The sequence below is a fragment of the Microcaecilia unicolor genome, unplaced genomic scaffold, assembly GCF_901765095.1.
Source record: "Microcaecilia unicolor unplaced genomic scaffold, aMicUni1.1, whole genome shotgun sequence".
Taxonomy (NCBI): Eukaryota; Metazoa; Chordata; class Amphibia; order Gymnophiona; family Siphonopidae; genus Microcaecilia; species Microcaecilia unicolor.
This window is the reverse complement of record NW_021963294.1, coordinates 81,393-93,435: the sequence shown is the minus strand read 5'-3', so window position 1 is coordinate 93,435 and position 12,043 is coordinate 81,393. Positions and strand designations below refer to the sequence as shown.

Genomic DNA, 12,043 nt, shown 5'->3' with positions numbered 1-12,043 from the left:
TAGTTTACCTTAGTCTCCGAATACATACAAAATTGTATGCCAGTAAAGCTCCTAATCTGCATGTCTGCCGTCACAACAGAAGCAGCAGCAACAAAATCAATAAATATCTAGGGATGCCACTTCCCATACAATGCTCCAGTTGTGGCTCGTCACATTGCATCAGGATTTAAAGTTCTGATTTTTCCCCCTAAGGTGGCAGAAGATCAGATCCATCAAGGGAGGAGGAATCAGGGTTGGCTCACTTTATTCTGTAAACCTGGGTTGAGTTTGCAATTGCATCACCAGATTTTTATTAGACATTGTGTTTTTGTTTAGACATCCTGAGACTCCACAGGATCAAGCTTTAAAAGCACTACTAATGCACTGCAGGTACTTTCTAGCCCTCTCGGTGGCCGTGGCTGCCGCTCTGCCTTCAGTTTGCTTCTCTATGGGCGTTAAGGAGGCGGGGCCGGGGTGAAAAGAAAAGGTCGAAGGGCGTCAAGATGGCGGCTTCCATGCAGCGCTGCACGCCTGGGTGGTTAATGTAGCCTTCCTCTCCTCGCTGGACATTCCGTGTCTTGATCACTAATTTTATATTTATGCCAGGCTAGGGGGGTTGTCAAATAATTTGCTTAGAGTTTATTTTTAATTCGAACTGAGAAATTAAATCCTCTTTAATTGGAACGTACCGGTTTTGTGTATTGGGAAATCAAAAGCCAGGTTTGTAAAGTGCTTTATAAAAATCAGTTATGTCTGCACATAATTTGGAGGGCTTTGAAAGCAGAAAGCTCTCTTTTAATGCTGATCATGACTGCCTCTTCATGTGCCACTTTGTTCAGTAGTGAAGATGGGGTTTAAAGGGGGAGATATATATATATATATATATATATATATATATATATATATATACATACAGTGGTGTGCTGGAGCAGGCTCGCAAGAGCCGGTTAAGTTTTTAAGAATTTTGGGAGCCGGTTGTTAAAGTAGGGCCCTCCATGGCTACTTTAACAACTGGCTCCCAAAATGTGGGCTTGGGCCCCCTGATGAATTCTCTTTTACTTTGCTGGTGGGGATGCTGAGCCCTGCCAGCCAAGTAAATAGACTACTGCTGCTGCTCCCCGCTCCTTGTTTCCAGCTCTGAGCAGCAGGCTAGGACTTCTCCAGCATGTGTGAGAAGTTCCAGCATGCTGCTCAGAGCAAGACGTTGGGAGTGGTGGCAGTCCATTTATTGGTTGCCAGCAAAGGTACGCCTAGCGTGCCCGCACGAAGGGAGGGAGGAGAGAGAGGCAAGTGTTGCTCCCCCCTCTTCCCCCCCCCCCCCCCCCCCGGCCACCCCTGGCCCTTCCAACTACAGAGCTGGCTATGTCCGGAGAAAGAGCCTGTTAAAAAATTTACCAGCACACCCCTGTGTGTATGTATGTGTGTGTGTATATATATATATATATATATATACATACATACATACATACATACACACACACACACCATGATCGTCTCTTCAGGGCATTGGCTTTCTCCCCCATTATCAGATACTAGTAAAACATGCCCGTTTCTTGCGCAAATGAAACAGGCGCTAGCACGGTTTCCTTCCGAACCTCCCCCCCTCCCTACTCACCCCTTTGGCGTTCTGAAGGCACTGACCGTCATTGTTGCAGACCTCTGCACGCCACCTTCAATCTGCTGATTCGTTGGTTGTGAAGCCACTGACGCCATTGCTTTGCCCTCGACGTCATCAAGTTTGACACGAGGGCGGGGCCCCAACACAGTGTTTTCAGTGGCTTCACCACCACGAAGGCTTCGAACCGGAAGGAAGTGCCCGGAGGACCTGACAGTGACGTCAGTGTCCTCAGAACGTTGAGGGTGAGTTTTATTATATAGGAGGATAGGACCTTTGCTCTATAACTACTACTATTTAGCATTTCTATAGCGCTACAAAGCGTACGCAGTGCTGCACAAACATAGAAGAAAGACAGTCCCTGCTCAAAGAGCTTACAATCTAATAGACAAAAATAAAGCAAGCAAATCAATTAATGTGGGGGGAGTGGTTACAAGTCAAAAGCAATGTTAAAGAGGTGGGCTTTTAATCTACATTTAAAGATGGTCAAGGATGGGGCAAGACGTAGGGGCTCAGGAACTATAAAGTGTTACTGTCTCGTTTCTCTTTATCCCCCCATCCACTTTCACTGAGCTGTGGTGGTTGGGAGGCAGGGCTAGTGCTGAGCAGACTTCTACGGTCTGTGCCCTGAAAATGACAGATACAAATCAAGGTAAGGTATACACAAAAAGTAGCACATACGAGTTTATCTTGTTGGGCAGACTGGATGGACCGTGCAGGTCTTTTTCTGCTGTCATCTATGTTACTATATTATATGCAGACAACCTGGAACCTAGGTGCGTTTGTGCTGTTTAAACCCAGAGTAACTGCATTGTTTCTCACTGACCTGATGAAGAGAGGATAACGCTGAATAGCAAGGTCTCGCCTACAAGTTGGGAGATAAAGAAGAAAATGACTTGACATTGGGAGAAAGAATGACAGGTGTTTGTTGTATTAGTAATGTTACTTGTTGAAATACTGTGAATGTATATTTTCCACAATATGTCAATAAACAGATTTAAACATAAAGAAAATTGGAATTATGTGGCCTACCCATGCAGTGGGGTAAAACCAAGGCTGGATCAACCTCACATCTTGACAAAATGGGAATTAGCTGGTAACCAGATTTCTCAGGCGCACTAACTCAACCCAGTTTTGGGTACACATCCAGCCAGTGATGTTTTAGGAGTCCCACAAGCAATATACACAGAGCAGTGCATGGAAATTCATTCATTCCTTTTCTTTTATATACTGCCCAAAAGCTATTGAAGTGGTGTATATTCAGGTACTGTATGTATTTTTCTGTCCCTGGAGGGCTCATAATCTGTACCTGAGGCAGTGGAGTGTATGTAGATCTGGCTTCACACATTTCTAGTATGATATTCTGAAAACCAGCCTGCCAGGGTGTGACTAAGGGCTGGAAGTTGTGTGGGATTTCTGTAAATTACACAGGGTTGAAAGTAACAGTTATTTGAATACATGAACTATCGTTTGGAATTTATTTTATGAAAAGAGATTCTCTAGTTAGACATCTGTGCACTTTGCATCTCTATATATAAAAGGCACCACCAACGTTCTAAATGAAGCCTCCAGCCGGAAGTGTGAAGGGGAGAGATATCCGGTTTCCCCATGAGTGTCTGCCCCGCCCTCGCTCTCTCTGTAACACAAACAGTGAAGGAAAACACAGCAAAGCACGAAATCAAATCGCTCTATGTAACAATGAAGGACTCAGAGGGGGGAGGGGAGAGAGGGCAGAAGCCCTATCTCTGTAACACAAACACAGCACAGCAAGAAACTTAACACTGAAGGACTCTACTCCGAGGGGGGAGGGGACAGACAGCACAGGGGAAGGGAGAGAGGGCAGGGACACACACACACTCCCACATGCACACAGAAGAAAACCTTGCTAGCCCCCCCTTTCATTTGCATCAGAAACGGGGCTTTTTTACTAGTATATATCACTAGTGTTTGTTCCCAGTCTTTGAGGGATGCCAACTGTAAAGAATATACATTAAGGAGAATTGTATATAGTGGAAGCTGTAAACATGCAAATCTGTCATGCGTATTCATTAGGGATACCATGAAAATCTGACCCATTGGTGGCCCTTGAGGACTGGGAGTAAAGACCACTGCTATGTTGTAAAACTTTGACAAAACTTTTATTGCTTATCTGGATTGCTCAAACCATTAATAATTGGGTAGCGATTCGGGGATCTCAGGTGGATTAACTTTCCCCATGCTCTCATTTAAGGTTGAACCCCCGTGAGAGTCCGCCCTGTGAACACTTCTTAGGATTGCAGCTACCTTCCAATCGCAGTCTCGTGCCATCATGAGCGCCCCTCCTGAGTCCAAGAGCAGTGGGATGGAGTTTGCGGAAAGGCAATTGAAGAGGCACGGCTGGAAAAAGGGTGAGGCCCGTTCCCGTTCTCCTTATTCCAGCAGAGCTATCTAGTAGTCATGTTGACTCTGGATTTTTAGGTAGTCATTGTAAATTCTCTTATTAGGAAAGTCCTGAAAATTGTTTAAAGATGATCACTCGGACCCTTTCTTCAAATGTGTAATATTGAAGGTTCATGAACTTCCTTATCAACTTCATTTTTGTGTTGGTCAGAACTTGCAGATAATCCACTTAATAATGTTGGGTATTACAAATGTATTTATATTAATATTTAAACATTTTATTCTGAATTAGTATTAAATAGAAATATTTCTGGGCCATAATTCCAAAGACCTGGATTGGCCACGATGGGAGGCAGAATGCTGGGTTTGATGGACATTTGGACTGACCCAGCATGGCATGTCTTAAATTTTTATTTGTAGAAGTTCTCCTCATGAAGGGATGTTATTTAAGACACCGATTGTTCGGACAACTGCAACAATTATGACATCACCCGCGGAAGCCTTAAGAGAAAGTATTTAAGACGTGCTTTTTTTTTTCGCTCTTTCCCTAGGCCAGGGCCTGGGGAGGCAAGAGAGTGGCATTTCAGAAGCCATCAAGGTGAAAGTGAAATGTGGCAAGGCTGGGGTAAGGAGCAATTCTCTTCTTGGCATGAGCAGTGAGTGGTGCATCCTGTTGAGTTCTACTCCTCTCTTTGTTTTGTTTTTTTAGCTTGCCAATGTAAATCTGAGCACAAGGAGGTGATGGGATCTCCAAGGTCATGGCATCATGTTAGCTGCTCCTTATCGAGTGCATACAGATCTTTAAAAGAATCTTACAATTTCCTTTGCAGTGTCAGTTCTGGGTGTGTGTCTCGCGAAGGCTGTTTTGGTTCATATGATTCAGATATACTACTGCTACTTATCATTTTTATAGCGCTACTAGACGTACGCAGCGCCGTACACTGAAAATGTGGGAGACGGTCCCTGCTCAACCAATATGAGACCAGACCAATATGTTTTCTTGTCTTTAGATCAGGGGTTCTCAACCCAGTCCTCGGGACACACCTAGCCAGTCAGGTTTTCGGGGTACCCAAAATGAATATACATGAGAGATTTGCATACAATGGAGGTCGTTCATGCAAATTTTATCTCATGCGTATTCATCGTGGATATCCTGAAAACCTGACTGGCTAAGTGTGTCCCGAGGACTGGGTTGAGAGCCCCTGCTTTAGACTGATCTTATGAAAAATTCATAACTGTTTCACATTCTATTTGCCCCATATGGATAGAAAGTTGAGCTAGTCATGCTGGGATTTGAACTAAAGATTACAAAGGTTGGCATAAAATTATGTATGCCTCTCGAGGTTGGGAAATCCATGCATTGCTGTTACCCAACAAGGATTGTCCTATTACCAATACTTAAGCTTAATCTGGATTTTAAGAAGAAAATGTCTTATTAATACGCAGGTGGGCCACAATTCTGCCGAGCAGTTCACCTTCCACTGGTGGGATCACGTCTTCAACAAGACCGCTTCGAATATCACTGTTGAGACGGACGAGGTAAAGGGGGAGGGGGGGGGGTCTCATTTAGAGAGGGTACTACTGTGTCTGCAAAAATTAAGGGGCCCAGTATTCAACCGTCCCCAGTGCTAAACCCAGAAATTCAAGGCCGGGGCCACATCTGAGTTCCAGCATTGAATATCCGGGTATAGAGAGCCGGTTAAAGTGCAGTATTCAACCCTTAAGCAGCTATGAAGAAATGCATAAAGGAAACGTTTTTATTAAATGAATCAGAGCATCATCACAAAACAATAGAGAATCACAAAAGATTTATGTTACAGCATAAAATTTCCACCCCCTATCCCAAAGTTGTGACACCCCTCATGTTCCTTTACAAAAACACCAATAAATATGAGAAATGTTTGGTCTTATAACTTCCTATTTCTCCTGGATGTTTCAATCATTTTGAATTTTGGGACCCAGATGTTTAATGCGAGTCCGTGGCTACCCATTTTGTTCTAATACCCTGGAAAAAATGTTCTCCTGTGCCACCCAATATCGTCTTTTAATAAGAATTATTTGTAGGAATTCATCCTGCTTTTGCCCGGCTCCTGTTCGTGCATGAGGCAATGTTAATAGCACTGAAAGGCAGAAAACTGTTTAGAAACATTGGGAAGTTTGTGCATGGCCAGCAATATAACGGACAATAACGCTGCATTTTGAATAAGAGATGATGATGGGGATGGAGCGGCTTATCCTCTCATGTCTGCCATGATTCCTTCTGAGTTAATTACACAATGAAAACGTTTACTTTCAAGTTTTGGAGTGCCATAGACATGTAGAATGTACTTCAAGCTCCTCAGTCTTGTCTCAATCTCTGCATTAACAGGATGTATTCAGTTGGGTATCTTTTTTTTTTTTTTCCTTCCTAGGATGGCACTCGGATGAAACGGCTCACGGAAGGCAGTGGTCAGATTTCCAACAAAAAACCCCGGAAAGGACTCAATGGCCACAACATGCTGTATGGTCGATTTGTTAAGGTGAAGAACTCTGTGGGCGCTTTTTTGGTTTTTTTTTAACTCAATCAACGGATAACAATGTAGACATCAAGGGGTATCAAAAGCCATATTTTAGTTGTGAAAATTCAAGATCCAGACAGGTAAATGTACTTGTCTAAATCAGGGGGATTCTCAACCCAGTCTCTGGGACACACCCAGCCAGTTAGGTTTTCAGGACATGCATGAAAGAGATTTGCATGCAGATTTATCTCATGCATATTCATTGTGGATATCCTGAAATCTTGACTAGCCCCTGGTCTAGATGAGCAAGATTTAGACCACCAAGGACCCCACATGGGCTGCTCCCGAGGCCTGTTTTTCTGGGAGCATCTGCTCTGATTAGCAGCATTAGAGCAGCCTGTGATGTTAAGTTTCCTCTGCTCCCGTCTCATGTGTGTATGGGTCTTGTCAGGAAGCTGGTTTTAGGATAATCAGTGCTATGTGTGAAAAGTGACATTGGCACCCCATTTCTCTCTTGCTCAGTTGCCTTACACTGGCTGTCCAATAAGGCTTGTAAACCTGGGGGCTTGGCAGAATTGTTGAACCAGTATGATCCACAAAGGGCCTTGAGGTCCCTCCAGCATTTGTTGAGGGTACCCCCTCCGTCAGACATCAGACTGTCGAGTTCTAGAAACCGATGTTTAGGTATTGTGAGCTTTTATGGTACTTTCTGTGGCAGGACTTGAAGGCGGAATGAAATTAGCATTTTCAAGCTCCATCAGGTTTTTGATTTTATAGATGTGGGATTGTGGAGTTTTATGGGGGAATGGGTAGGTTTTATTGATGCTTTTATTTAATATTATGTATAAGGAGGTCATTTACTAATAGCGTGTTAACATAGAAATATAGAAAGCTGACCATACGGCCTGTCCAGGCTGCCCACCCATGCCATCTACTCTCCCTATCATTCCCTTAGAGATCCTGTGTACTTTTCTACCTGTTGGCCCACCTTAAGATCATCACATATGATCACACCCAAGTCCTGCTCTTCTTTCATGCACAAGTGTTCCCTCAGGCTTTGCAGTCCAAATGCATGATCCTACATTTTTTAGCATTTATTTTGTTACATTTGTATCCCACATTTTCCCACCTGTTTGCAGGCTGTGTGGCTTACGTAGTACCGTGATGGCGTTCGCCAGTTCCGGTATGAACAAATACAAGGTGTTATTGTGATAGAATAAGGTTCATGCATGGTAGAAATTTAGGGGAACTTGAGGAGGAAGAGGGAAGTAGGGGTGTGCCCATTACGATCTTTGGTTTTGTTGTGTTGCAGGTGCTCAGGCTTTTATGTTGGGTCGGTGGGATATGCTTTTCTGAACAGGTTTGTTTTTAATACTTTTTGGAAGTTTAGGTGGTTGTACGTTGTTTTTACTATTTTTGGCAGTGCGTTCCATAGTTGTGTGCTTAAATAGGGAAAGCTGGATGCATACGTTGATTTGTATTTAAGTCCTTTGCTGCTTGGGTAGTGAAGATTTAAGTATGTTCGTGCTCATCTTGTTGCGTTTCTGGGTGTCAGGCCTATGAAGCTGCCAAATTCCAGACCATTCCTCTAGTTTCACTAAGTCCTTCCTCATGTTATCCATACCATCAGGAGTGTCTACCCTATTGATGATTTTGGTATCATCTGCAAAGAGGCAAACCTTACCAGACAGCCCTTCAGCAATATCGTTTCAAAAATGTTAACAGGAACCAAACCTTGTACATACCACTGGTAACATCCTGTTCCTCAGGGCTCTTTCTTAGTTAGCAAATAATCTCTAAGTGTAATGTTATAATTTATATGCGTAATTTATATCCACCTGCATAAGGTGGCATAACAAGACTGGTTGGTAAATGAATTAAATTTCCTTTTTTTAAAGGCAGCAACCCTGATGTCAGGAGGAGAAATTCCAGAAGTAGAGCCAAAGTCGTCCGAGAGCAGCAAGGAGGATGAGGAGAAACTAGATTTCTCTTCGGCCAACAAGTGAGCACAAACCTCAGAGCAAATACTGAAAGGGACCTGGTTTTGGAAGGGAGAAACAAGTCCACACTAATTAAGTTAAACTATACCTTCTGTACACTACCTTGGATGAATCTCTTCATAAAGGTGGTTTATAAATCCCAACAAATATATATATTTTTTATATATATACACACACACATGGCCAGCGATTAACCACCTCGTTCATACATCTCCAAAGCTTGCTCCTGTGGCTGTCAGGTTTTCTCAGCTTTACTACGCGGCAGCCTGACCGGGTCCTGCAACATTTGCAGACCTTTGCTGATGGTTCATCTTATCTCTGGGCTTATTGCTTTGTATCTTATTATGCTCATCAGTATTTCTGTGTCCAAGCAGTGTCTATATGTAATGACTCTATGTTTCAACAGGCTGACTGACGAGGAGCTGATGAGAGCCTGTGGAGGTCGCACTGCGCACAAGTAAGGGCTTTGTTTCCTGAAAACGAGGAGGTTTGGAGCTGGGAGTAGAGGGGGCTTCTGATTTTCTGTGACTACAACTGGCCTTTAGGTTTGTTGTATAATTCCTAGCCTAGTGGTCTCAACCTGGTCCTCAAGTACTTCCTAGCTAGTCTGGGTTTTTAGGATAGCTGCAATGTATATGCATTAGAGAGAATTACATGCACTGCCTCCATTATATGCTAATTATATCTCATGCATATTCATTATGCCTATTCTGAAAATCAGGCTTGCTAGGGGGTTAACACACTGGAATAGATGATGCCTTAACAGACCCAACTGCCCAGGATCTATGTTGTGTGCCAGCCTTAGAGTGATCACTTGTAGGTGTCACACCTTTCCTGGGCAGTATTTGTCATCTTCCTGCTTTGATGTCTGTTCGCCTAATTAGATAAATACAGGAGCTCCCCTGTGTATTTCATCCTTTGCACCCCCCCGTTATGTTTGTTACATTTGTACCCTGCGCTTTCCCACTCATGGCAGGCTCAATGCGGCTTGTGGATAGATAAGTTACTCCAGGAGCTGCTTTACTGTGCAGGATGTGCAGGACTAGAGCATGCCTGCCTGTTCATTGGCATAATTCAAATCCAGTGGAAATCCTCTGCCTTCACTTTCCCGCAGTTCACGTCAAAGCTTTATTTTTCTACCATGTTTAGAAAGACAGTTTGATTTTGCTGCTTAGGGACTTAAACACTCTGGCCACAGCTCTCTCTCTGTATGTATGCTGATTCCTGTCTCTCCCCCCCCCAGGAAGTAATGGGCAAAACCTTTAGGTTGCATGAGTTTAATTAACACCCAAACATGTTAAATTGTGTGAGAATTATGCTGAAGCTGGTGTATGTGGCAGGGGTGGAGTAGGGTGCCTGAAGCATGGAATCGCTCATTTTGTTGGCATCTCCTGGGGGAGTGGCTTTCAGGGTCTCATTTTCAGCCTACTTTTGCTAGATTTTGTTCTTGGCTTCTAAGGGACAGATATGGCTATTCTTTGTATGCCCATTAATTGATCTGTGTTACAGGGGAGCACGTCACGGCTTCTGTATGAGTGCCAAACTCGCTCGGCTCGAGGAGCAGGAAAGAGCCTTCCTAGCCACGTACGAGGAGAAAAAGCAGAAGGTGGCAGTAGCATACACCGAAGCAGAAGCTAAGAGTTCTAAGAAGAAGAAACGGAAGAAATCCAAAAGACAGGCCCATCATGCTGCGGAAAGCTCTGAGGAGAGGGAACGCCCGAGAAAAGAGAAGCAGAGGAGCAAGATGGCAGCCAAAAAGAGAAAACAGTTTGAAGGCCTTGCTGAAGGCCAGAGTGAGAGTGAGCTATGGCCTGTGGAGCAGGAAGAGGCCAGTGAAGGGGCTGAGGTGGAGGAGAAAAAGCAAAGGAGAGAGAGGAAAACAGAAAAGGAGAGAGAAATAAGTAGACCAAGCTGCAAGAGGAAGAAACAGCCCAAATGAAATTGTTAGTAGAAGGTACACACAGCACTGCCACTGTCAGGAAGGGGCTGCCAGGTTTATTCGGAGGGTCCACCCGCTGGCACTGCTTGACCTTTGGATACAAGTGAGACATCAGTGTTTGCTGGTGCCCTCCCAGCTCTATGGACAGAAGCCTGTACTGGGGGATTACAGCCCCTTTGCTTTCAGGTGAAATTTTTCCCCTCTCGCCCAACTCAAAAGTGCATTGAAATCACAGTGTTTCACCAGTCACTTCTGTGACTGAAAGTGCAGCAGCGGCAGATCGGCTTCACCTCCCTTCGGACCTTCCCTCCCTGTGTCCTGCCCTTGTCTGATGTAACTTCCACGAGGGCGGGATACGGAGGGAAGGGCAGCAAATCCAATGTGCTGCTGCTGTGCTTTGTCATGAGCAAGGTGAAAGGTGAGGCGCTATGTTGATTTCAATGCAGAGGGCCTGGCCTGGTGGCAGACAGAGGGGGGCGGGTGGGGACTGTGGTGCGGAGGCCCTGTGCAGCTCCAAAAAGGAGGGTGAAGTTGTACAAGACCCACCCCCTTGTTGTTTTTGTTCATTTTCAAGGGAATTCTACAAATGCTGCTTAACATTGCATGTGCCATTTTAATTAGCACCACGTTATTGACAAGTTTGGATTCACATGCGCATCTTGCCAAGTTCTATTCCATAACGATGAGTGCGTACATTTTTCAGCGAGCAGCTGGAAAGGGGCTTGGGCAGCTCGGAGGCATTCACTACAGCTGTGTGCAGCATTAGGGAAGACGGGAGGTCTGGGACTAATTTAGGAGTGAGGCTTTTTACCCCAAAGTTCAGTCACCGTAAGTCTTCGTGCCCAAAATTGGATGCCACTCCCGCCCCGAAATGCTGTTGGCACCCAACTCCGAGCCCTGTTGATAGGATACTGCTTTTCCATTTACTGAAGCTAGACCTTTTGACAACCTTTATATGATTTACAGTCCAGACTGGCTGGAGGTGATAAAGAACTGTTGAAAAATAAGTTTTATTACTGCTGCTCTCGTTTCCTCTGTAAAAGGACAAGTATTTATCACGGTTCAGTACAATAAAGAGAGCTGCTTTTCTAGTGAAAATTGAGTGGACTACTACAACCATAAATGCCTTTTCGGTCTGAGGTGAGGGCTGGCTGCACGTGGTGTTTGCATGCAGGACAGCGCTTCTTTCCATAGCAGGCTGTAACCCAGCTGTAGCTGCACCACAGTTTGTAAGGGGGTGGGGGGGGGGGATCAGCACCACTATTCTAACTTCTACTTAAAATGCAACAGCAAATGAGAAAAAGATCATATGGACACGGGCCTGAGTTTCAGCCAAAAGGCCTGCCTCAGGAGTCTACAAATATTATTAAACATAAAAAGAATACAGATATATCATTAAAAAAATAAAATGTAAATACAAATAATTATACATTTACATAAAGTGAGGAAATCATATATATATATATAAAAAGAATAATAATATATAGAGGAGGAAATCTAAAATTGTATGAAACAATATGGTCAAACATTTATATAAAAATGTACATATATACTGTAAAAGATATAAATATTTCCATCAAGCATTAGTAACAATAATTTCCTGCTTGCATATATTCTGTATTCTATGAGTACA

The 12,043-nt window shown here is 43.9% G+C and overlaps 1 protein-coding gene across 2 annotated transcripts; it reads left to right on the top strand.

The window, feature by feature from the left end:
• Nucleotides 1-503: 503 nt before the first annotated feature.
• LOC115459151 (G patch domain-containing protein 4-like) lies at nucleotides 504-11,630 on the top strand. 2 transcript variants are annotated; one of them, XM_030189024.1, is made up of 8 exons: nucleotides 504-699; nucleotides 3,825-3,981; nucleotides 4,525-4,598; nucleotides 5,420-5,512; nucleotides 6,385-6,492; nucleotides 8,370-8,473; nucleotides 8,878-8,928; nucleotides 9,981-11,630. In XM_030189024.1, the coding sequence occupies exons 2-8, from the start codon at nucleotides 3,903-3,905 to the stop codon at nucleotides 10,408-10,410; spliced, it is 939 nt and encodes a 312-aa protein (XP_030044884.1). In that variant the 5' UTR covers nucleotides 504-699; nucleotides 3,825-3,902; the 3' UTR covers nucleotides 10,411-11,630. The 2 variants fall into 2 exon arrangements, with proteins under 2 accessions (XP_030044884.1, XP_030044885.1); XM_030189025.1 differs by lacking the exon at nucleotides 504-699 and adding an exon at nucleotides 2,416-2,515.
• The last annotated feature ends 413 nt before the right edge of the window (nucleotides 11,631-12,043 follow it).

Excerpts from the sequence above, each read along its gene's own strand:
- LOC115459151 (XM_030189024.1), top strand. The coding sequence starts at position 3,903 with ATGAGCGCCCCTCCTGAGTCCAAGAGCAGTGGGATGGAGTTTGCGGAA. Across the intron at positions 5,513-6,384 it reads TCACTGTTGAGACGGACGAG|GATGGCACTCGGATGAAACG; the intron begins GTAAAGGGGGAG and ends TTTCCTTCCTAG. Across the intron at positions 8,929-9,980 it reads GGAGGTCGCACTGCGCACAA|GGGAGCACGTCACGGCTTCT; the intron begins GTAAGGGCTTTG and ends TCTGTGTTACAG.